The sequence below is a fragment of the Nyctereutes procyonoides genome, unplaced genomic scaffold (assembly GCF_905146905.1).
Source record: "Nyctereutes procyonoides isolate TBG_1078 unplaced genomic scaffold, NYPRO_anot_genome, whole genome shotgun sequence".
Classification (NCBI taxonomy): domain Eukaryota; kingdom Metazoa; phylum Chordata; class Mammalia; order Carnivora; family Canidae; genus Nyctereutes; species Nyctereutes procyonoides.
In genome coordinates this window covers 6,485,653-6,510,734 of record NW_026575051.1, presented here as the reverse complement: position 1 = coordinate 6,510,734, position 25,082 = coordinate 6,485,653, and the positions used below count along the sequence as shown (strand labels likewise).

Sequence of the window (25,082 nt, the reverse complement as noted above, 5' to 3'; positions counted from 1 at the left end):
CACCTCTGGACGGCGGCCCACGGGGCCTCCCACCCCGCCCCCGCCCCCGCCCCCGCCCCCACCCTGACTCCTCGAGCGGGAGGTTCCCGCCGTAAACAGGGCCCCGCCAAGGCCACGCCCCTCAACAAGATGGTGACCTCCACGAGGCCCGCCCCCCGCCTCCTCCGCGGCCGCGGAGAGGGGAGTGCGAGCGTTTGCGCATGCGTGGTGCCACCGGTGGGTGCGTCCAATAAGTGACCGGGGGCTCCCCGCAAGTAACATGACCAAAAAGAAGCGGGAGAATCTGGGCGTCGCTCTAGAGGTGAGGCGACTGGTGGGGTTGGGCCGCGTCGCCGGCCGCCTTCCCCCCGCGGCGGGGGCAGTGGGGCGGCCTGGCCGCGGGTTGGCGGAGGAGGGGCCGGGGGGAGGAGGGGAGGGCGACGCGGGCTTGGGAGGGGGCGCGAGGGGCCTGCGGGCGGCCGACGGGGTACCCGGAGATGAGGGGCGGGGTGAGGGAAACGGCGTCTGGAGATCGCGAGGGGGCACCAGCGGTGGGGACAGGGGGGCCGGGGCCCCCACGGGCAGCACGCGCGGAGGGGAACGGGGAGCCGCGCGGGGGCGGAGGGCGGGACGCGGGATTGAAGCCCCGAGGGGAGACGGGTAACTGCAGCGGACGCGAGGGGGCGGGCCCGGAGGGGAGGCGCACCCCAAAGCTTCGACGCCTGTGGGGGAGCCCCCCAAAGTGAGGGAACCCGTACTGCTGAGGATATTGCTAAATGGCGTAAGCGTCCCCTGAGGTGGGGAACTTCTCGTCTGGGGTGTTGAAGCTCTCGGAATTTGTGGGGAATTCTGGAATGATGAAGTTCCCAAAGAGCTTAAAAATAATATATACTGCAGATGGAAGGGAAAGAACATTAAGGCTTATTGTGCTGCTCCCTTCGCGTACTCAGCCCTCACCACAAGCCTAAACCGACGGGGAAACTGAGGTTTCAGGCCGAGCCCAGGCTGAAGCAGTGGGGGGGGGGGGGGCGCTGAGAGGCAGCGCGGGCGATTTGCGCTCGGGCGCCTCTCCTCTGCGGTACAGTCCCTCGAGGGCTGGGCTGCCCGGGGCTTACCGGACAGATCCCGGGGAGTGGTCTTCAGGAGCTTACTGCCGGTTCCGTAATTCTCAAACTTCAGAATGAATGAAGAATAATTTGTAGAGCTTGTTGCAAATGGAAAGTTGAATTGTCTCCCACCCCGAGTAATTCAGTGACATTTGAGCGTACCTTTTCAACAAGAAATAAGCATTTTTTAAAAAAGTTTTTTTTTTTAAAGGTTTTATTTATTCATGAAACACATAGAGAGAGGCAGAGACACAGGCCGAGGGAGAAGCAGGCTCCCTGTGGGAGCCCGACTCTAGAACTCAATCCTAGGACCCCGGGATCATGACCTGAGCCGAAGGCAGATGCTCAACCTGCTGCGCCCACCCCCCCCCACCCCCCCACCCCCCCCCCGTCCTCCCTTTTTTTTGTTATTTTTTTTAATTTTTTTTATTTATGATAGTCACAGAGAGAGAGAGAGAGGCAGAGACACAGGCAGAGGGAGAAGCAGGCTCCATGCACCGGGAGCCCGACGTGGGATTCGATCCCGGGTCTCCAGGATCGCGCCCTGGGCCAAAGGCAGGCGCCAAACCGCTGCGCCACCCAGGGATCCCCACACACCCATTCTGACACAGGTTTTAGTATCACCCCTTGAGAAATATTGGCTTACTTGGTACAGAAAAGAGGATGATGGAAATATGACCCTCCCTCTAAAAGAGAGTATGAGGGCAGCCCGGGTGGCTCAGTGGTTTAGCGCCGCCTTCAGCCCAGGGCCTGATCCTGGAGACCTGGGCTCGAGTCCCACATCAGGCTCCCTGCATGGAGCCTGCTTCTCCCTCTGCCTGTGTCTCTGCCTCTCTCTCTCTCTCTCTCACTCTCTCTCTCTCTCTCTCTCATGAATAAATAAAATCTAAAAAGTAAAATAAAAGAGAATATGAGTGGTAAAATGAGGTGGCACTGGGTGATGGGAAAAGCATAGACTTTATAACCTGATTAGGACACAATAAGCTGCTGTAACAGTGAAATCCTAAAATTCAGTGGCTTCAGAAAGTTTATTTTATTCTAATAGGGCAGACCAGGAATTGACAGAAGTTGTCCATAAATGACCAGATAGTACATTTCTAGGCTTTGTGATCTCTGTTGCAACTACAGTTGATCCTAATTATTCATGGATTCTGTTTGTGAATTTGCCTTCTTGCTAAAATGTTTTTGTTTTTGTAACCTCCAGATCAGTACTTGCAATGCTTTTGCAGTAAGCCTCAAACAAACCAGTAAAAAATTAGAGTCACCTGAGGTGCAGCCAAGGTCGAACAAAGCAGTGCTCTGCTGTCTTATTTCAGCTTATACCGTAAACAGGTGTCCATTTAGTGCCACATTTTTTTGTGTGTCTCTGTGCTTTTTGTTGGTGATTTTGTTGCTAAAAACAGCCCTCAAGTGTAGTGCTGAAGTGCTGTCTAGTTTTCCTAAACTGCAAGAAGGCTGTATTTACCTTACAGAGAAAATATGTTAGATAGGCTTTGTTCAGAAATGAGTTATAGCGCTGTTGGCTAGGAGTTCAATGTTAATGAATCAATAATATATATTAAATAAGGTCTCTAAACAGAAACACACAAGAAACAAGGTTTTGTATTGATCACTTGATAAAACTGTTGTGACCAGAGGCTCATAGGAATCTAACCTGGTTCAGTATTTGATAATTCATTTTTGGCAGCAACTTTATAGAACATAACTATCATGAATAAGGAGCATCAGCTATGCTTAGATAGGCTATCTCAGCACAAAAGCAGCCATGGGCAATAGAATTAACATAGAATTAATGGGTGTAACTGTGTTCCAATAAATATTACTCTTTTTGTAAAAGATTTTTATTTATTCATGAGAGACAGAGAGAGGCAGAGACACAGGCAGAGGGAGAAGCAGATGTGGGACTCGATCCCAGACCCCAGGATCACGGCCCTGAGCCAAAGGCAGACACTTAACCACTGAGCCACCCAGGTGCTCCCCCAGTAAAACTTTATTTACGAGAAAAAGGCAGTGGCCTGTATTTGGCCCCCAGCTTATAGTTTGCCAGTCCCTGGTCTAGAAGTACCAGAGCGGCAGTGGCTCTGCCATATTTCCCTCATCTCATGGTGCTGCCATCCCTCAGTACCTTAATGTCACCTCCTGAATGAAACTAAGTCACATCCCATTGATGTGTACCCTGGCAGAGAGAGAGTAGAGGAAGCATAAGCATCACTATCTTAAAAGTCACGGGCCCGGGGGCACCTGGGTGGCTCAGTTGGTTAAGTATCCGAGTCCTGATTTCAGCTCAGGTCATGGTCTCATAGGTTTTGGGATAGTGCCCCATGTTGGGCTCCTGGCTCAGCGGAGAGTCTGCTTGAGATTCTTTCTCTTCCTCTGCCCTCCCCCCACTCACACGCTCACTTGCTTGCAGTCTCTCTCTTTTCAAATAAGTCTTAAGAAAAAAAAAAAGAGTCTTGGGCCCAGTGTGCCTACTTTCCATTGGCAGCAATGTGAGCTAAGACTTGAGACCTCACCCACCTGCAAGGGGCTGCTGGGAAATGCATTCATTGGCTTGGAGAAGGCCACACGGCCAGCTATAACTGCATCGCTGCGGAGGAAGGGCCTAGCCTGTCTAGTGGACAACCTGCAATCTCTACTGCAGATTGCAATTTACCTCAAGTGTGGTGGGTTTTAGTTCTTTTCTAAACTCAATTTAGTTAACATATACTGTATTTTTTGTTTCAAGGGTAGAATTTAGTGATTCATCCATTGCATATAACACCCTGTGCTCCTCCATACATCAAGTGCCCTCCTTAATGCCCATCACCCTGTTACCCCATCCTCCACCTCCCCTCCAGCAATCCTTAGTTTCTTAGAGTTCAACATCTCTTATGATTTGCCTCCCTCTGTTTTTATCTTATTTTATTTTTCCTTCCTTTCCCCTATGTTCATCTGTTTTGTTTCTTAAATTCTACATATGAGTGAAATCATATGGTATTTGTCTTTCTCTGGCTGACTTATTTTACTCAGCATAATACCCTCTAGTTCCATTCATGTCATTGCAAATGGCAAGATTTTATTATTTTTGATGGCTGAGTAATACTCCATTATATATAATATTCCATTATGTATATATAATATTCCATTATACATGTATTCCATTATACATATATTCCATATATAATGTAATACATATTTTTTTATATATATAAAGCCCATCTTTATGCATTTATCTATCGATGGACATCTGGGCTTTTTCCATATTTTGGCTATTATGGACATTGCTGCTGTAAATGTTGGGGTACATGTGCCCCTTTAATCACTATGTTTGTATCCTTTGGCTAAATACCTAGTAGTGCAGTTGCTGGGTTGTAGAGTAGTTTTATTTTTAACTTAAAAAAAATTTTTTTTAAAGATTTTATTTATTCATGAGAGCCAGAGGGAGAGGCAGGGACACAGGCAGAGGGAGAAGCAGGCTCCATGCAGGGAGCCCGATGTGGGACTCCATCTCCGGTCTCCAGGATCACACCCTGGGCTGAAGTTGGCACTAAACTGCTGAGCCACCCAGGCTGCCCGATTTTTAACTTTTTTGAGGAACTTCCATACTGTTTTCCAAGTGGCTGCACCAGTTTGCATTGCCACCAACAGTGTAAGTGGGTTCCCCTTTCTCTACATCCTTACCAACGTCTCTTATTTCCTATGTTGTTAATTTTAGCTATTCTGAATGGCGTGAGGTGGTATCTCATTATGGTTTTGATTTGTAACCTCAGGTGTGGTTTGAGGATACCATATGTGTGAAATACCAGCCAGTGGGTCTCCAACCCCTCTTCCTTTGCCCATCTCCACTACAGAGGTTAGAAAAACTCAAGAGATGCTTTCCCAGACTGAAATGTGGCTTTGAGGAGACCATATGTGTGAAATACCTAGCATGTGCCTGGCTCAGGGTGGAGAAAATCAACAAACAGTACCCTTATTAGTAGCCTTTATAGTTCTTTTGCAGTCCGTCTTCCATCATGGCTAAGTCCAATCTCCTTGTTCACACTTAGTTTCTTTTTCTGAAACATGAAGACCTTGGATTTCAATAGGGGTTATAAGTTCATTGACTGTGATCCAAATACAGATCACAGATATCTTTTGTTTGGCTGACATAGAGGTTCCTAAAATGGTTTAAATTTGGTGGGCATATGCTCTCTGAGTGCCTTTACCGGTCACATTCACTCTTTTTTTTTTTTTTTTTTTTTTTATCCTGTCAATACCAATGTAGATACTTATATTTGTGATCTAAGGTTACTTTTGCTTGGATATTCTAAGATTCAAGATCTGTAACTGTGCACCTTAGGAAAAGCTTGACATCTGGCTGTCTCCCCACCTGTTCCTCTGCCCCCAGCGGATCTGAGTATTGAATGTGCACTGATGCTCAATAGCAGTGGATATTGTCCTCTTATTAAAAGTCGTACGCTCAGAGCCAATGAAGTAGTGATTTAATCAAAATGTTTGTTAATCTGACGAGTGCAATAAAACCCCCACAAGTGAGTGATCTCAGCACCTGCAAACAGTCTCTACTTGTAATGAAGCAATTACCAAGCAGGCAGCACTCACCCTGAGGGCTGGCTTGTGCCAGCTGTACAGGGCAGTCACCTCCCAGGATAACCAAGGCACCCTTAGCTGCCTTCACTCATGTCTCCTCTCAAGGTCTTTTTCTCTAACTCATTTGCCACCCTGTAAGACCTCAGAGTTGGAAAAAACTGGCTATGAGTTTAGCTTCTGAGAGTTAATTCTGATTAACGAGAGAATACTCAGATGAGAAATCTCCAGCTCTGCTACTGATTTTAATGTGTGGAAGGAGGGAAAGTCTGCATTTCAGTCTTATGCAGGATTTTGGCTGATGTAAGTCCTGTTTCTGCTTTTGTAACCTCTGATAGTAATGAGCTGTTACTTGGTCATTGTATTTTTCTTTCACAGCTAGACCATCCAGCTTGGTGTCTTTAGATGTTTCAACAGCCAGTGGGTCTTAACAGGTCTGTGGTGTCTTAGCTGACATCTTAAGGGGGTTAACGGGATTAGATTTGGTCCCTAGTACAAAAATCTACCAGTTTGGAAACTTTGGCCTACAAGGTACAGAAAACTGATCTAAGTAAAAAGGAATATACTTTCTTCCCCATAACAAATTTGGAGGTAAGCTATTGACATTGGTTCAAACGCTAAGTCAAGGCCAGCATTTCTGCATTCTCTTAGCTGTTTCCTCATAGTCACAAGATGGCTGCCACCGCTCCAGTCATCATATCCAACTTTAAGTCAGAAAGAAGGATAAAGGAACTACAATACTGTCCCTTTTATCAACAAAGCATTAGCTGTCCCAGGAGTCTTCCAGCTGACTTCTGGAACATCTCATTGGCCAGAACTGGATCATGACCATGCCTGGCTGCAGTGAGTATGGGAAATCTTCTCTTGAGCTTTTCTAAGTAGTGGAGGTGGGCAAAGGAAGAGGGGTTGGGAAATTAATGTTGTGTTGGCCAACTAAACATCTACTAGAAGGAATAAAAGCAAATGGGAGTCATTTAAATTCAGAATCCTTACCAGAAAAAGAGGTGGTAAATTGAGGGGAGAAAATGGCCTAGGCAGATGAGCACCAGGAGGAAAGAACGTTGACATTATAATTATCTGCTTAGTATAGACCACTGCTGTAAGCTCTCTGAAGGCATAGAGGGGCAGAAGCACCAAATTATTGGTTTGCACACTGGCCTCCTTCCATGGAGGGCAGAGAGATACCCAAAAAAGAGGCAGACCACTCCAGGTTGGTAGGTGGCAGGTTTACTAAGCAAGGGAACTTACATGTGAGGCTTGTCTCGGGCGATAAATAAGAGGAATAGATTTCTGCACCTGCCCGCCAAATCTTCAAAGTTTGGGTAGAGGCCGTAACTGGGCTGTCACGTCTACAGTCCAGATGGTCTCCACAGCACATGGTCTCTCAAGGCTCTGTCCTTGGAACAGCTCCACCGCGGAAACAGTGGGCAGCACAGTACATTCCAAGGTCAGTGGAGGGAGGCGGAGCCTCCGATGGCCCTGGTCCCGCGCTCAGGTCAACCAGTGGTCATGTCCTCTCCGTTACCTCCTCCAACGCAAGGGTGGAGACAGTCACAGTTCTGGAACAGTCACAGTTCTGGAACCAGTTTTCTGAGACAAGGGCCAGAAGTAGCTTAGTGGAGCATTAATACTTCCCGAATTGGCTTGAATGGCTGGAGGAAGCACTTGAACCTCGCCCCTGCCGTCCAGGCCCCGTTGAGGGGTTCAGTGGTCAGAGGTTAGGAGGCCACTGTAGGGCAGGCAGTTGGACACCACCTTACTGGGCAGCCACTCCAGGGGCTGGGAGAAGGGCTCACAGCATGCAAACACCACAAGGGCCACTGACCATTAAATGAGCCCCCACCTGCTGCCTGGCGCAAGCGACAGGTTGCTGTCGGGCAGGTGATTTCTCTCGGCAGCCTGTGTCTGGCTCCATTCCACTTGACGGGGGTCAGGAGACTAAAACCTCATTACCTAACACGGCTGGATGTCAGCATGTGTGGAGTGGCTGTTTGCCAGCATCTTAATTAATGAATTCATAAGGCATGGGGTGGATGCCAGTTCTTGAATAGTGTTTTGAGCCTTTCAGAGGTGAAGAAGCTTTTGCTAATTTATCAAAAAATATATATGGGGGGGAAAGAAGAGAAAACATACCCCAAACAACGTCCTGGCCCAGGGACAGCTGCAGGCTTCAGGCAAGGACTGATGTGGTTCTCCTGGTAGAGCAGCACACCAGAAGGCCTCACAAGGCCTCAGAGCTTGCAGGTGTTTCAGCAGAGCCCCTTGTGTTCTTGACCTGGGGCAGGGGCAGTGATTCTCCAGAGAAATGATGAGCTCTCTGCTTTTCCTGAAAATTGTTGGTTGATTAAAACTGGGAAGGTTTACGGTCTTCATCTGCTCAGCCTGGGAGAGAAACTTCTGATGGTTTGGGGAGACATGCATGGAGGTGTTTGTCTTCTGTCTCCACAGAGCCCTGAGCCTCCTCCACAGGAAAACTTCCCTTCAGCAGTGTCAGGGCAATCGGCCCTTTGGGGTTTGAGGCTGGTCACCTGGAAAATCAAGGCTCCTGACCCCAATGTGACTTGGCCCAGTGGCCTGATGGCCTCAGATGGAAAGCCCCAGCACTCTTGCCACAGACCATCTGGGCAGGTGTTCTGGCCTCCTTACCCATTATAATAAATGTCCTGAGGCTTCCCTGACATGTGAAAATGAGTGGATTTCCAGAAATCCAGTACCCAGGCTGCTGGGGCTGGAGATAAAACAGCTGGCACCACTCTCAGGGCTGTGAATTGGCACGTGAAAAGAAAGGCCTTGCTACCGACTTGGGAGAGAAGGGCTTATCAGGCCCACCTGGCTCACCTTTCTCCTTCTCAAAACTGGGTCTGTTTTGTCTGGATTTTGGAGGGTGCTGTGGCTGTTTAGGCAATCTGGGGGAGGGTGCCACGGATATTGGAGAAGCTAGAAGTTGCGAGGTGATTGCCTTCAACACAGAGCATGGGAGCTCTGCTCCCGTCTCACTGCCTCCAAGCAGATTGCCGTCAGGTTCTTCCCTCATGGAGAGTAGCTGTTACGTGGACAGAGACAAGGCAAAGCCTTTGTACGAGATTATTCAGAGTAGAGACTATTGAAACCAGATCAACAAGCTTAGATTGGCTTCGACTGGGATGTGGAATGACTTTGTTCCAACAGAACCCTTCTTTGTCATGAATGTTTTCATGAGGGATTTTGGAAAAAGAGCTTGAAGTGTTGGAAAGAACATAAGCTTTGAAGCAGAAAGACTCAGATTCAGACCCTCAGCTCTGCCACTTTCCAATTACCTGACCTTGCTTAAAATCTCCTTCCAGGGAGTTTGCTTCTCTCTAAAACAGGCCCAGGGGCAGCCCAGGTGGCCCAGTGGGTTAGCGCCGCCTTCGGCCTGGGGCGTGATCCTGGAGACCTGGGATCAAGTCCCACGTCGGGCTCCCTGCGTGGAGCCTGCTTCTCCCTCTGCCTGTCTCTCTCTCTCTCTCTCTCTCTCTCTCTCTCTCTCTCTCTCTCATGAATAAATAAATAAATAAAATCTTAAAAAAAAAAATTCTAAAACAGGGCCAGCCCCTTCCTTACAGAGCTGCTGCAGAGGTTGGTAGTGTCCACGAAGCTGCCACAGGCCCGCCCAGCCTAGGGCACAAGGAGAGCAGTTACTCCCAGGAGCTACGGGTGGCTTCGGGCTGGTGGCACTCTGGGGGGCGGGGAGGGGGCAGCTAACAGCACAGCCTTGCACTGCCCAGCACCCCCGTGTCCTGGCTGGGTGACCCTGGACAAATAACTTCATCTCCACGGCCAGAGCTTCCTTATCTGACATTTTGTCAGAAGGCGGATGGCGGCCTAACACCGTGTCACAGTGCCTGCGCCATTCACCTCATGTCGTCTCACCACTTAGGTACCTTTTCCTCTCATCAGCACAGGAAGGGTGAATACAGGACAGAAAGATACCTTGAGAGAGAGGCTACGTTCACATAACTTTCATTATATAGCATTTTGTTGCTATTATTGTTAGTCTCTTCCTGTGCCTAATATATAAATTAAACTTGATCATAAGTATGTACATACAGGAAAAAAACATCATATATATAGGGTTCAGTACTATCCGTGGTTCAGGCGTCTGCTGGGCTCTTGGGGCGTGTTCCCAGCAGATGAACTGACGATACTACTTCTCCCCTCACAGGGTTATTGTGAGCATTCTGTGTGTGAGGTGCTCAGAACAGGGCCTGGCGTACAGCGCATGCCGTAGAAATGTTGGCTGCTGCTGGTAGCGTGATTTAGTTTTGCATGGGCTTTTGGCTTCTGGAAGCTGCTTTGCCTTGTGCTGTACCATCTAGATACCCCCACACCATGCTCTTTATTAGCAGGTATCTGACCAGGCAGCTGTGGGATATGCCCCGTGACCACTGCCTGACTCCTGAGGTTAACCTGTACCAGCAACATCTTGCAGTCACTGGCCAGAAGCTCTTGAGAGCAAGGCTGGGAAAACCGGAAATAACTTACTAAACCAAAGAGTAGAATAGCCTACGTAACGCAGAGTTCTAAGTCCTGAGAGTGCGTTCTGCAAAGGCTGACCTGAGACAGTGGCTTGAGGTGGGTGGGGAGCCACCTCCCAGGCTGTCGAGCTGCCACAGGAGCCCCATTCAGCCAGCCTCGGTAGGAGCACCTGCGACAGCCCGTGGCTCATGCCTGTCAGAGTATGAGCTGTGCACGAGGGCCTGGCAGCAGCCTGACCTGGAGCTGCCCCGCCCCAACCCCACGGGGCTGGGCCTGACCCGACCGGTGTGCTGGGCAGTTATCTGTGAGTGAGCTGGCACTCAGGTTCACTGTCCCCAAAGAGGCAGGGTTTCTATTCCAGGAGGCTCCACACTCCTGAAAAGAAGCCTCACGGGGATTCCAGACGAATTTTACAGTTTCTCTTAACACTGGTTTTATGGCGTTATAGGGCCCCAGGGAGACTTCCCTAAAGCTCTGAGAATAAGGTGTTATTCCCCACGTCAGATGGCAGAGGGGATTTTGCTTAGCTGGCTCGGGGCTCTTGAATCCCGGGAGCAACACACGGTGCCCACAGCACTCTGAGCCGCATCCCGCTTGAGGAAGGCTGCAGGAAGTCTCTGTCCCTGATGACTAGAAATGAAGAAGCCCTTCCCTTGGCACCTGCCAACAGGATCAGTGGCCCCACTTGGCTGGGGTGGAGCCTCTGCTGACCTTGACTGGCAGGCTGACTTCAGATCTTCACATTCTTATGCAAGAAATGCAACCCACTCCCACCCCCACCCGCCACTACCACCCCGTGGAGAATCCTTGGTCCTAAATTATTTCACTGGGCCTGCTCCTCTGCCCGCTCTTGAAGCCGCCCACCAGGCTCCAGGCTCTGATTCCTCAGTCCATGCTTAGGTCAGAAAGGCAGCGGTTCTCATCCCCACTGTGGTGGAATCACTCACAGGCCTTTCCTGATCAAGTACAGATTTCCTGGATCCCAGTTCCAGAGCCACCTCTGGGACCTTCAGCTCCTCCCTACTTGAGGGATGCTCCTTCCCACTGCCTACCTTCTATACTTTTTCCCTCCTGCTCTGCATCTGCCTTTCTGGGCTCAGGCCAGCAGTCCCACGAGGGCACCCTGCACACTCACCACCTACTTCCCGGTCCCCTGAACTGCAGCACACAGCTTTTCACACCTACGAAGTCCTCAACCCTGTGTGAAGTGCCAGAAGGCACAGTTTGTAACTGTAGTAGAGAGCTCACACCCCCAACTTTGACTTCTAGTGTCTCTTTGCAGCTGCACTTCACCTGCTGACCATCATCTCAAGTAGACACTGTTCTTTGTCCCTGTGTAAAAATGGACACTTGGTCTTCTGAATATAAAGGTCGTGCATAGACTTTTTTTAATGACGTTTTACATTGAGGGTATCCATTCTCTGCTCCCACACTGTGCCTGAATGAGTGCCGCATCTCAGTGGCCACCTTGGCTGTTCCCACTTTGCCTGTGATGGTGACAGCCAGCAATGCTGCCCTCTGTAGCTCTAGGAAAGTCTCAGTGCCTGAGTCAGTCTGGGGCCAGCCACACTCCTGCTGGTTGACCCTTGTATCCAGCCTGTTGGGCAGGAGTCCTGGGAGCCTCTGGCCTCCAGAGTACAGCCTTCTCTTCCTACTAGAGTTGGTCCAATCTCTTTGATGGGGCCTCTTTCTGCCTTAGTCCTGGGGCTTCACATTCCTTCTCCCAGCTCAGCTGGATGCCAGGCCCTGTAGAGCCATGGTGTGGGTAGACATGGTCTACACCTGCCAGGCTACACCTGCCTTTCCATGTACCCTCAGATGCCTATCCCTGCCCAGACCACACCCGAGTCTGTGCGCTTAGACACTGCTCTGGGTGTCAGCCTCAGGTGCCACCAGGCCCAACCTCAGAGCCCCACCCCAGCTTCATCCCCAGGTAGGACATGAGGTACCCTGCAGGCCCTCCCTCCCCACCTCAACCGCTGAATCCCTCCAGACTCGAAAGGATGGCTGTATCCAAGCTAGACAGCCTCCCCTTCCAGCTGCTGCCAGCCAGTGATAAGTGGAGACTCCTCTCCATCACACACCCCTACTGCTCCCTCCCTTACTCTAACCTCACATTAACTCACTTTTCTTTTCTCTAAAGATCTAGTGAAAACCATTCTCTGCTAATAATGATAGCACATACCTTATTTAACTCTTACGGTGTGTGTACTCGGCACTATTCTAAGTACCTGACATGTATTGCTTCATATCATCCTACAACTTTATGAAATACGAAACATTAACTTTGTTTTACACAGGAATAAAATGAGGCCCAGAATTATGGAAGTCCTTCAGAGGGCAAGTGAGCCGCAAGCTGAGGCACCTGATGGCAGCCTATACTCCTTACTGCACTTCTCAGGAACCACAGTCTCAGGCTTCCAGGCACTTGGGCTCCCAACTGCTTGCCTGGCTCTGACCCTATATTTTTAGAATCTTCTTCTAGCCATTTGTCTTCTTACTCTGGTCTTAACCTTGTGTCCTCTCTATTGTCTGTCATCTATAGCCTTTAACCTGGCGACAGAGGGAAAGCTAATCAAGGACTATAGATCTACCCTAGGGAGCCTGCAAAGTGCATGATCCACACGCATGCCACCCAGAGTTGACTGAAAACCCAATGAGCGGCCTCCTCTAAGGCCTATTTTCTGGGTCCTCTCCCCCATTCCTGGCCCATCCGAGTCAGCCCCACTCTGTAGCCACCACGCCACCACTCCTGACTAAAAGATGCATCCTGACCTTCCCTCCCTGCCTTCTCACAGCCAGGTCACCCTGAATCTGTGCACCCATCATTATAGCTGCTGGAGAGCCAGCTTCTGCTTCAGCAAATGCTGCAGGGTGTTTGACTGCCAGCAGGGTCACCTTCTGAGGACGGGTTTGTGGCCTACAGAAGAGCTGCCTGACAGTCTCAGCCTCCCCTCACTCAGCCCACATCAAGCAGCTGGGTTATAAAAAAGGGGAACTTGCTATTTAGAAGGGAATCAGAGGGAGAGCTGTCAGCAGGACATAAATATTCATAGAGGGAGGTTAGAACTTGAGTCCCTAAAACCTTGATTTGTGTTCGTCCGTTTAAGCCTCATTAAAAAGTGGTAAATGAAAGTGGGGATATTCAGTGGAACTGCAGATAAATTGGGCTTGTTCAGATAAAGGCCTCCAACTGCCAGCTCCACAGGCCCTGCCCAGAGCACGATGGCAGATTGGCTTGGCCACTTGTGGTTTGCCAGCCTCAATTTAAAGATTTTGCTCAGCATGAGTTCCCGGCCTTATTCGGGCCAATTACCACTTATTCGGGCACCTGGTTGCCTTCCAGATGTGTTTAGGGATGGAAATCCCCAACCTGCTTCCCCCCAGAGTGACATGCAAACTGGGACTTGGCCCAAGGGGTGACAGGAAGAAATCTAACCTAGGACCAAAGATTGGCACAGGGTTTCCCACCAAGTACATAATATATGTGCCTGTGTAGTTGCTTCTCCTTTTAGCTTCCTCGAACTTCTGTGGGCACGAGGGGAGGAGTTCAGGCTCTGGTTGCTACAGGAGGTCTAGATCTGCCCCTACCTCCTCGGCTCCATCCACGTCCAACCCTAGTCATTCCTCCATAGCTACACACACACACAGACTGCAGCAGGCCGGGCCTTGTGGTGACCACAAAGGGGAGACAGACAGCCCCCATCCTAGGATGGCAGCTACAAAGTCAGGCATCCTTAGGAGCCAGGCAGTCACATGCGCAAGTGGAATGGGCCAGTCTGGGCTATACAGGATCCTTGGGCCACAAGTTTATACTGTCAGTAGAGGTCCCCAGAGTCCAGGAAGGGGAGGTTGGACACCTATCGCTGGGATGACCCTAGTGTGCTGTCAGCCTTATGAGAGAAGGGCTAATTAATTTGCCAATGGAAGGAGATGGTACCCTTCAGCCAGGGGCAGCAGAGGTGGCCTCATGGAGGAGGTGATGCTTGGAGAATTAAGCTTTGGGATCTGGTGTGGAATTGGTGCCCTGTGATGTCTACACCATGGGGTGGCAGCAGCAAGTCTCAGGGTCCCCAGGGGCTGGGCCGCGCAGTGGCCTGAAGCACATGCTGTTCTCTCCCAGCCCCACTGACCATCACATTGGACTGTCATTGTTCCCTGCGCCTGGCTGCTTGGTGCTTACTTCCCGACAGTGCAGGCTTCAGGATGGCCGCTGGCCGCTGGCCGCCACAGGCACAGGCCCAGCTCCTTGCGGAGGCTGCTCCCTAGGACAGTCCTACCTTTGGTGCCAATTAGCAGAGAAGTGACATAATTAAGCAGGCAGTCAACTCAGGGCTCTTCCCTCCCACAGGGCCCTGCTTCTAGAGCTGGAGTCGGCAGCCAGCTGAGGCTGCAGGAAAGGGGGTAGATGGAGTGGCACTTGGGCCAGGCGTTGGGACAAGGCGAAGCGGCAGACCCAGAAGTGGCTGAGCTAGGTGCTGGCCGGGCAGAGGGACAGGTGGCTTCAAGTGCAGCTCTCCTGATGCCGGCCCCAGAACACCTGCCTGGGACTCTGGGATCCTCTGCACTTGCAGTCATGGATTACTGTCTCCGCAGGGGCCTTTCTGGAAGAGACTGGATAAAGAACTGGCTGAGACCAGTAAGGAGAGGGGTGCTCCAGGCTGATTCCTCAGAAGACTCATTCCCTTTGGGGATCCCAGTCTCCCATTTGTGAACTAGAGGTCATATTTGCTATGACCCAGGGATGTGGTGAGGAGTGAAGTCAGATGGAAGATGGAGCATCCCGGGGACCTGAGGCACCATTCAGTCAGCTGCCATGAGGAACACAGGGCCCTCAGAACCTTCCCAGCCATCGAAATCTAGGCTCCTGCCAGCAGGAGGTGGCTGAGGAGACAGACACCTGGAGACAGATGGACATGAATTTTCAAAGCCACATGTGTGATACGAGTACCAGGCCTGGCCGATCTAGTCCAGTATTTTACAAATCATTTTCCCACAACTCACATTATATGCCCAAGAACACAGCTCTGAAACTATAATCAAAACAAATGGGAAAACTGATACTTTTGGCAGCCAGCCTTTGAGGAGCTTAGCTATTTTGCCCTACAAGTTACAGCTACCTTGATAGGCAATGTTTTTGCACAAGAACCAAGTCAGAAAGAAACAAGTTTTTTTGAGCTGTGTTTTTTTTACACTCAGTGATTTTTATTGATTCTTATAGCAAAATATATATTCTTAACTTGACTACCGGCAGAAGTGTGTTAATGCAAAAAATACCTCTGCTTTTTGGCCCCTAGATGTCCAACCACTGCGCCCCCCAGTCCCTCCCACGTGGGGGGCTGGGGAAAGGCAGGGCCTCACTGCATTCTAGGCTAAGCCTGGGCAGCAGGTGCCTTTTGTGGGGCCAGCTGGGGCAGGTGCTGGGGAGGTGGGGTGGAATGAGGGACTGCTCCTGTCTGCCCCCAGCCCACGCTCGGTCCAGAGGGTCAGGGTAGTTCAGAGAACCTTCTGGCACCCAGAGCTGCCTCTGTGGGGCTCAGGCTGCACTGTGTGGAGGTAGAGGACAGCAAAACAGAGAGGCTGGGGGCCCAGGGGAGCAGGGTGCTGTCCAGGAAGACTCCGAGAGCCTCCTTCCTCCCCATCCCAGGATCCCAACTATTTTGCACGTTGAAAGGCTCTGCCACCCATCCCGCTCTGCTGGGTGCTGTGTTGCAGATCGATGGGCTGGAGGAGAAGCTGTCACGGTGTAGGAAAGACTTGGAGGCAGTAAACTCCAGGCTCCATGGGGCGGAGCTGAGCCCAGAGGCCAGGTACTGTGTCTGCCCCCACCTCTCCTTCCTCCAGCCCCCATCTTCAGCCTGGGGCCCTGGCCCTGGGCTTCCATTCACCCTACCCCTGGCCACTGGAGATTGGGGCCCTTGTTCCCTTGTCCGTTGCCCGGGTGTGCCAGCTGCCCCTCAGATGGGGGGAAAAGGGCTTGAGCCATAAAACACCTTCTCCCCTCATAGGAAGTCTCTGGAGAAGGAGAAAAACAGCCTGATGAGCAAAGCCTCCAACTATGGTAAGAAAGTTCCTTTCCTTTACCAAGCCCATCCTCCAGTCCCAGGGTCAAGAGAGGACAAACAGCCCAGGAGCCCACCAGGTGCTGTGGATCAAGAGGGTTCTTGGGAAGGGAGTCAACCTCACCACCCCTCCCCCTCCACCCACCCCCAGTCCCCGCTGAGGCTATAGGGAACCCACTGTAAGCCCAGCGGCCTGGAAGGAGAGCAGATTTGTTCCTTTGTTCTGGGGGACATGGAGACGCCTGTGGGTCTGCTCTTCCTCTGTGGGATGAAGGGGAATGGTTGCCGTCAGTCCAGAAGAGACTCCCGTCCACCCAGACTTGGGAGATCCACCCCCCATCCCCTCCCCCCGCCCTTGCACTCCATCCCTGGAAAACCCCTGGAGGTGAAGGAAGGGCTACTGTGGGTGGAGCAATGCTGCCACCTTCTGGGCGCTGGGGGCAGAACCAGGTAGAGCCAGGAGGGTGCAGAGCCGGAGGGTGGCTACTAGCACCCCTACCCCAACCCTGCCCCAAGCAGCCTCAGAGGAAGCCGGTCTGCAGAGGTTCATCAGACTTCTCTGTTCTGTTCTCCCCGAGAGATCTGACCTGCCAAGAATCAGCCCTAGAACAGTCCAGGTGACAGGGAACCTCCCAGAGGGACCAGTTTGAGTCAAAATTGTAAGCACAGCACATGTGTATGCACACACACCCCTACCTGGGCCCTAGTCTCGGTCAGGCCTGCCCAGAGCGGATTTACAGGTACCTACCCACTCCTCTACACAAGGAGGGGAGCGATATCCATTCTCCCTCAAGCCTAGCAATTTCCACAACTGCAGTATCAGCCCTCAGTTTACCTGAGAGGCACCACAGTACCACCCACCTGCTTGTCACACAAAGGGATGAATGGATTCAGTGTGGCCACAGAATAGGACTGGCTTCCTCTAGAAGGGAGCCCAACCACCCTTTGGGCACAGACTGCTCTTAGCATCCCTGGTTTCCACTTAGCTGGGCCTCCAGCAGGGGGCAGAACTGGAAGCACTGATGGGGTGGCCCCACCCCATACCTACTCCAGTGTCAGGCTCAAAAAGCCCCAGTCGCCCTGAGTTTCTAGTTGCCCAGATGAGACCTCCTGAAAGGATGAGCGCCACAAAGCAGCCCCCTCACCACCACCGACAGTGACAGGCCAGAGGACTCACCTGGTGATGCCATGCCAACACCTAGCTTGGCTTTCAGGTGTGGCCTTTTTGATGACCCCCTCATACACTCCATTCTCAACTTCCACTGCATTTGAAGAAAAATGGTTGAGCAGCATTGGGTGGTGGGATTCCTTTGGGCCAGGATCTGTAGCCAAAAGGTTGTGAGAATCTGGGCAGATCAAGGACAGTCATTTTCGTGGATAAGGAAGTGGAGGAGCAGGGAGGGAAGACCTGCTCTCGGAGTGTCTATACCCATTTGCCAGAGAGGCAGAGGAGAGCAGCGGATGGACCCAAACTACATGTTCACTGCCCTCTTTTCTCCCAGAGAAGGAGCTACAGTTGCTTCGACAGGAGAACCGGAGGAACATGGTGCTCTCGGTGGCCATCTTCATCCTCCTGACCTTCATCTATGCCTGCTGGACCATGTGAACCTGAGGTTTCTCTACGGTCAGCACAGGGTCCCCTGGGCCTCCTGGTCACTACCAAGCAGGCCCTTCAAGCCTCAAGACAGCCAAGGTATAGGAGCATTTCTCCTCAACCCAGACACTGGAGCAGGACTTCAGCCCCTCTTGCCTCCTGGTCCCGCTTTGGGGCCTGAGTCTCCAGAAGGACTGTGTGTTGGTTCCTCCCTCAGCCCAAGGGAAAGGCAATAAAGAACAGCCACGCTGCTCCCGTCTGCTGAGTAAATGTCATGGTCTAACTGCAGCTGGACGGCAGTGGGGGTGGCACTTGGGAATCCAGGAAGGAAAGATGTTCAAGGAGAAGTGCTTGGAGTCCCCAGCTTAAGTGGGGAATAAGGAGACAGCAGAAAGCAGTTTTCAAGCCAAAACTAATCTGGGACCCATTTCCAGGGCTTAGGCATTGCGCCATCTGTCCATCGCCCCCACCAAACATACTGTCTTTGCCCTCCAGTCAGTGCCACTGCCTGTAATTATGGCAGAAAAAACTGCAGCCTGTGCACAGAGGGTGACTGGGGACTTGAAGTCATGTGGAGGTCCCACGGGAGCACAGAGTTAATCCATCTTCAAGAGGCAAGCAGGGCTGGTGAGGCCTGGCAGAGGGAGTGGGCAGCAAGAGCCATGGTGATGACCAGACTTAACAGTGACGGTGGCCAGTAAATCAGGCAGTGTTTGCTTGGCGAAGCAGTAGGGGCAGAGCCAACCTGAGCTGGGGAGGGAGGGGGCAGGAGAAGCAAACAGACTCTACCCCCCTACCGCACCTGGACTCTGTCCCAGCACCCAGAAGGCCAGGGGTGGGAGCCCAGAGCAAGGCAGATCACAGTAGGGCTTGGCGGAGAATTCACCAATGAAGAAGGTGAAAAGAAAGGACCCTCGGGGCCAGGGTGGAGGAAGGAGCAAGAGCATAGGCAGGCTGTAGGAGGCCAGCACCGGAGCTGTGGAGCTGCAGAGCTGCAGAGAAGCTCTAGCCCTGAGCTGAGAGGGAGGCGCCATCAGCACCTTCAGGCCTCACCCCAAGTACGGCACCCCCCACACCCTCCCCCGCCAGTGCAGGCCCAGAACGGAGGGGAGGCAGGCCAGGGGTCAGCAAAACCGTCTCTCCCTCTCTCTCTTCCTCCAGTCTAGTGACACTAATTGGTCTGACGCCTCTGTTATTTTAGTCACACAGACTGATCCTGGACTGTCACAGTGCCACCATGGAGTGAGCCATGTGATTTATGTGAAGGAGGCGGAAGGTGCCTCCCTGCCCCACTGGCTATAGGTTCATTCATTCTCCAGTTCCTGCTTCCAACAGGAGCTGCATAGTTTCTGGACTCTTCCTGGACCCCTCTCTGGCAGCAAGCAGCAGGGCCTGCAGGGCCCAGGAACTTGGCACAGGCTCTGAATAAACCAGCCTGCTTTTTCTTTTTCTTTTTTTTCTTTTTCCCCTCTTAAGCAGAGCTTCCCCCCTTCTCCAGCCCAAGCAGTTTCATCCAAGCCAATCCCAGACCACACAGCACCAAGGACAAACAGCAATAGCCCCAGCACAGAGCCACACAGGCATTAAAAATATGTTTATCTTTAATGATCCAAGATTCTGCAAGACACACTGATATACCCAGAACTGGGTGGAAATACAGCTTTCTCAGCGGTGCTGCCGCCAACCTGGGGGCAGGGAGGGGCTGGATGCTGGCTGGAGACACCCCCCCCCCCCCCCCCGCCCCGAGGTAGAGTCCGTTCCAACCTCTTGGAGAATCTCAGTGCCCTATCTCCATGGAAACCACCCTAGCACTGGGATGGGGCTCTAGGGAGCCCATAGGAGCATCTCTGAGAGGTATTTCCCATTAAAAACCACAGGTGCCCTCCCCCACCCAAAGCTACTGCGCCCAGCTTCCCCTCTTCCCCCCCCCTGCCAAGACAGGAAACGGAGTGACCACAAAAGGACAAACAAAAGTGACTGTACTTCCTATTGGGGAAGGGAAGGGTTAGCAAAGTGGCTGTGGCAAATAGGGGTGCCATGATTGCCAAAGGGCCAGGTGTGACCCCGCCCCAGGGGTACCCCATGTTGCCAGGGGGCCCCTTCTCTGGGGCATAGAAAAAAAAAAGGCAGGTCTTCAAGGCTGCTTCCTCTTTTAGAGCTGCCCAAGGTTCAGACCAAGAGGGGATGGGGTCCAGGAAAGCTCTACAACCCCAGGAGGCAGTCACACCCACTACCAAGACACTACCTGTGTTGTGATGCAGTGTCAGGGATGTGTGGCCCACATGCCTCCCTTTCCCGGCCTGCGGGACTGTCAGAGGTCCGGCTGGGAGGAACTCCAGGGAAGACCAGGACAGGGGTCAAAGAGAAGACAAAATCTTCTCCAGGTTGGCATCAAAACAGAGCAAGTTCAAAGAAACAAAACCTTGATTTGTACAGGAGCTGCCCCTGGCCTACACCCACTCAGGGTTGGCCCAATAAAAAGTTGGGCAGAGCAGGAGCGTGGCCACCCTCAGGGCAGTGCATGGAACTCAGAAAAGTGAGTCTACAGGATACAAGAGAGAATGGCAGAGCCAAGACCCTGCTGTCCTCTGACACGTCCTCCACTGGCCGCACTTTCCCTGGGCCCTAACCTCAAACCCGCTGTAGGAGCAGCATCCTTCAGGCTGAGCCCTGGCAGGGAAGACTGTTCCCAGGCAGGCCTCTGGGAAGGGAAGTCTGAAAGGTGTCCCAGAAGAAACATGAGCGTCCACTGAAGGTCCCTAACTGAGTTCTTCAGGGAGAATGGAGAGACCACCACCACCTCCCACCCCTTATGGCCAGGCTGCAGTGACTGTGCTCCCCAGGCCCTTTCCTAGAAGAGGAAAAAACCGGTACTGTGAGCCCCAGGCAGAGCGCCCTGACTCAAAGAACAACAGGTCATTCAACAGGGGTGGGCACCCCCACACCCTCAGGCGCTGTGTGTCTGGATGAACGAGAGGACATCTTCCTTGGACAGCTTGTCTGGGTCCTGGGGCTTCTGGGAGTCATGCACACGGATGCCATCCCCCCACTCCCAGAAGAGCCTGCCATAGTAACAGATGCTGGGGAGAAGGAAGAGAAAGGAGGTCAGAGGGCTGCACCCAGGTGGAGCAGGACCAAAAGATCACCACCCCAGCCCCAGTGACCACGATTTAGTGAGTTGGTTCTTAGGAGTCAGGTCAGGTGGGGTCAGCAGGGAGGAAGTTCATCTGACTCCAATTAAGGGTCTTCCCTCTGGCAGCCAAAAGATACCCAGTAGGCCCTAGTTCCTCCTCCCTGCCTTCCAGAACCAGCTTTTCCCAACAAAAAGCTGCTGCTGCTGATTATGTCCAACAGGATTCCTACCTACAATTACTGATATTCCTGGTGTATCTGACTGCTGCTTTAATAAAACCGTATAGTGTGGCAACAGAAACTATTGTCAGTGGCTAGTTATAAGCACATTAGGGCTGCTGGCTGCTGTCAAAACCTATGACTTAACAATCCTGCAAATGGACATAGGTCCTCATGAGGTATGACTAGGACCTTGAGTCGCAAGGGACAGGGCTGCATGCAGGTCCTCAGTATGTTTCCACTACCAGGCCAGTACCAGAAAGTCATGTAAGCAGTGGTTGCTCCAAGGGGCTGCCCACCTGGGACCCCAACCATCACAGCAGGTCCTAGCATCACTCACCTCTCACTGAGCTTCTACGCAGAAGGGGGCCACACCTTAGGGGGGGCCATATCCCCACCCTTGGGAGGAGCCCGGTACATGTTCAGGGGAGCACCTGGTTGGGCAGCCATCTTTCTCGGGACTTGGGGTGTGCCCCGAGAGGGCTGGCATCTTGGCAGGAGCACCAGAAACTGCAGAGGGGGAAGGCATGAAGGAGGACCACTTACTGAAATGGGGCAATGGAGTCTGCAGGGAGGTCAAAGGTAGAGATCTTGGTTTTCTTGTTGTAGAAGAACTTCCTCTTGAAGCTTTTGCTGAATCCCATAGTCCACGGCTCTGACAGAAAGAAGAGGGGAAAGGCCAAAAAGGACAAATTATTCACAGGGGACGGGCAGGCCAGCGTAGGGGTGGGTCTTTCTGTGCTCCTGTTCTTCCATTCTTGTCCCAGAAAGCCAGTAGAGAATGGCCTGTGAGGACGCAGCCTTAATCACCAGTCCACAGGGGTCAAGGAGGACATCGGAGATCATTACCTCTCAGCAACCCCATCCCAGTCCTGCCAACCTGCCACCCGGGCGACGACTCTGGGACCCCGGCAGAGGCAGGGCTCTGTTAGCCAAAGGGTGCTGAAGAAAAGGGACAGTACAAAAGATGCAAATGGCCAAGCTTAAAACTTCCTGCATCTGGTGCCCCCTGAGAAGGTCCTTTTCCTGCCATGAAGACACCATGTATACACAGAGCAGTTGGGGTCCTCTCTCCCCAGCCCCAACCCAACGCCGAGGACCCACCAAGGAACAGAAGAGGCTCGGGAAACATGGTCCCCGCTCCAACATACACCTCCAAGACATGCCAGCTGGCCACTATGTACCGGAGCAGGCTCAGTCAGGGTCTGGGCCAGTCTCCCTGGCTGTGGGAAGGAGGTCAGGGAACACTTGTCACCTACCATTCACCGTCCTGACGATGTAGAGGCCGGTGGGCACAAAGTGCCGGTCATCCCGCCCTGTGTAGCTGAGCTTCGGAGTGCCACTGGAGCCCTTGATGATCTTCATTTCTAACCTGATTCCCCCGAGGTGAGTACACAGGGAGTGTGAGTACGTGAGAGCGAGTGAGCACGTACGCCCTCACATTAGTCTCTGGCTAATAGTCCCACCACCCACAGCATTTTATCTCAGCTCAACATAAACTGAGGCAGAGACATGAGTTGCTCCAGGCTACACAGCAAGAGAGTTTGCACAGAGTTAGATGTAGGACTTGGGCTCTAAACTCTCAACTAAACAATGGAGGCAGGAAAGTGATGGATGCCCCTGCTCTGCTGCTGCTGTCTTCAGTGGGGAAGGGGCCATAGGGTGACACCAGTAAGGTAAGACCTGAGACCAGAGGTGCCACTGGGCCTTCAGTCCACCACCAAAGGCATCACAGTGGCCACTGAGGAGTTAACATGAGACCAGGGGACCTGGCCGGGCTCCCATGGCCACATTGGCCACCCACTGGGTCTCAACCCAGGATGAGACCCACAGATCAGAGCCCCCTGCACAGTGCTAAGAATGCGAGGAAGCAGTCATGCCCCCTCTACCCCTCCAGGCTCAATTTCTCTGTCAGCACCAGGAGCTGGGATTTACAGCGTTTCAAGCAGCTTGCTGCTTTGCCCCTCACAGGGACAATCGTAACTATTACAGCATCAATGAGCCCGTATTTCTGCCTGGCGCACACTCGCCTGCTCCCCTCCTGACAGGGTGCTGAATCAGCTCTCAGCTGGGGGGCTCTTGGCTGTAGCGGTGGGGTTAGAGGCAGTCTGTCAGGGCCAACTCACTGCCTCCCCCACAACCCAGCTCTGCAAAAGAATACTCCTCTGAAATCCTGAACTAAGGGAGTCACTCACCTGACAAAAATCTTCTCCATCTCCTCCAGCCTGTATACCTCCTTCACCCTGTGTGGAGAGAGAGAGAGTTCCTGAGGGCTGCAGGGAGGACGTTCTTGTCTGGCAGCAGCTGGGAGGCAGGAAGCTGCTGCTTCTGGCCTGGGTACCTGCAACCCACCAGAATGAGGACCCCTGGCCAGGTTCACTGCTGTCCCTCACAGACCTGCCATAGCTCAGAGCTACCAAACACTGCGTTGGTCCCACCCCAGGGCCACTGGGGAGCACCACTATGCTTATAGAAGAAAGCAGAGCATGGTCTGATGCAAAGCTGTCTCTGCTGGATTCCCACCCCAGGCCATCCTCACCATCACCAAGGGCCAGAGCACCAAGGTCCAGGCTCTGTCCAGATCCGTCACCATGGGTCTTAGGGGTTCTTGTAGCAGCGTTCCTTCCAAACAGTCTTAACAGGTCTTTTACCATAGGGGGCAGGGGACCCCAACCCAAGTACAGGACTCCACCTCTGGGAGCCCTGGAATATGTCTTTGAAACTGCTCCTGGGTAAGATAAGATCCCCAGAGACCCAAAAGCCACCACAACCAGCACAGGAAGGGTGCCTGGGAGGTGCCCCTCAGGACCAGGCTGACTGGACATTTACATCACGTGTAAAAAACACCTTGGTCTCTAGTCCTATGAAGCCCCAAAAGTAGTAACCTCTGATTTGGACACAGCCTGCAAAGCCTGTTCTCCATCTGTTGGCTCCCTGACTGCTCACATCCTCCTCTCCTCCCTCAAATGCCTGGAACCATCACACTAACATGGCAACAAACTTTCTCTTTTTCATGTTCAAAAGTTCACATTCCCTCAGCACCCTTTTCTTACCTGAGAAAAATGGAAAGACCATGTGATATGCTAACGACATTCAAGCGTGAATATGCGATTCACAAGGGGTGCAAGCGCTCCCAGGAGCACGTGCATCTTAAATGGGGACACCTTATCCCCTAGGAATGAATCTCTTCTCTGAGGTTGGCCCACTGGGACTAGGCTGGAGAGGCCCTAGGGTGAAGGAGACACTAATCCTAGTGCCCACCCCCCACCCCAAACAATTCACACTCATGGAGGGTAGTCTTATCTGTAGAAAGCCAACCTTGCCTGGTCCCCTGTCCTGAGCTCTCCCATCCCCCACAGGATGGGGAAGCAGGCAGTGACCAGAAAGCAGCAATGGGGAGCTGGGCTTTGGAGGGAGAGACCATATGCTCACCTGATGGGATTCATGTCAGGTCGACTGGGCTTGGAAACCGCTTTCACAAATTTCTCAGCAAGCTGAATGCTACGGTTCAAACAGAGTCTCTCAGAGGCAAGCAAAAGGCCTCCACCACCAGCCCAGGGCATTTCCACGACAGCAGTGAGGGAGGACATTTAGAAGTGCTCCAAGACGCAGCACTCCTACCCCAGGAAACCCGCCCTGCCCTTCTCCACTAACATCTTTACGAGCCCTCCCTCTCCTGGATTCCAACACCAAGTTTGCGACATCTCGGTAGGCTTTCCTGAAGTGTGCCTTGAGCTGGGCTCAGCCCCTCCACTCGAACTTCAAACATCACATTTACTGTGTATGTCCACTCACCCCACCCCAGTGATAGCACATCACACCCACAGGAAGAAGCAACTTAGGAGTGAGGTCAGCATCACTGCAGCGATGTTCCCTTCCTCCCTTCTAACAACTGATTTAGGCATCCATCCACACGCAAAAGGGATCCAG

At 52.3% G+C, this 25,082-nt stretch overlaps 2 protein-coding genes across 4 annotated transcripts in view; one reads left to right on the top strand and one right to left on the bottom strand.

Moving 5' to 3' along the window:
- The first annotated feature begins 193 nt into the window (after positions 1-193).
- Positions 194-18,052, top strand: CCDC167 (coiled-coil domain containing 167). The gene is made up of 4 exons (XM_055329811.1): positions 194-301; positions 15,861-15,955; positions 16,154-16,206; positions 17,710-18,052. Exons 1-4 carry the CDS (start codon positions 260-262, stop codon positions 17,811-17,813), a joined length of 294 nt encoding a protein of 97 aa, XP_055185786.1. The 5' UTR covers positions 194-259; the 3' UTR covers positions 17,814-18,052.
- The window catches only part of CMTR1 (cap methyltransferase 1), a 53,389-nt gene continuing 44,261 nt past the window's right edge, over positions 15,955-25,082 (bottom strand). For 2 of the 3 annotated variants that reach the window (XM_055329810.1, XM_055329809.1), the window contains exons 20-24: positions 24,585-24,653; positions 23,348-23,395; positions 22,412-22,524; positions 21,699-21,807; positions 19,385-20,881 (exon numbers count right to left, since the gene is read on the bottom strand). In XM_055329810.1, coding sequence (XP_055185785.1) covers positions 20,749-20,881; positions 21,699-21,807; positions 22,412-22,524; positions 23,348-23,395; positions 24,585-24,653 — 472 coding nt within the window. In that variant the 3' untranslated portion in view covers positions 19,385-20,748. Of the gene's footprint in view, positions 16,161-16,385; positions 16,469-17,384; positions 17,530-19,384; positions 20,882-21,698; positions 21,808-22,411; positions 22,525-23,347; positions 23,396-24,584; positions 24,654-25,082 lie in introns of those variants that run through there. The other variant, XR_008665046.1, reaches the window with a different exon arrangement.

Bases quoted from the DNA above. Each gene is read 5' to 3' on its own strand.
- CCDC167 (XM_055329811.1), top strand. From the start codon at position 260: ATGACCAAAAAGAAGCGGGAGAATCTGGGCGTCGCTCTAGAG. The intron at 302-15,860 runs GTGAGGCGACTG...GCTGTGTTGCAG, and splicing joins ATCTGGGCGTCGCTCTAGAG to ATCGATGGGCTGGAGGAGAA. The intron at 15,956-16,153 runs GTACTGTGTCTG...CTCCCCTCATAG, and splicing joins GAGCTGAGCCCAGAGGCCAG to GAAGTCTCTGGAGAAGGAGA.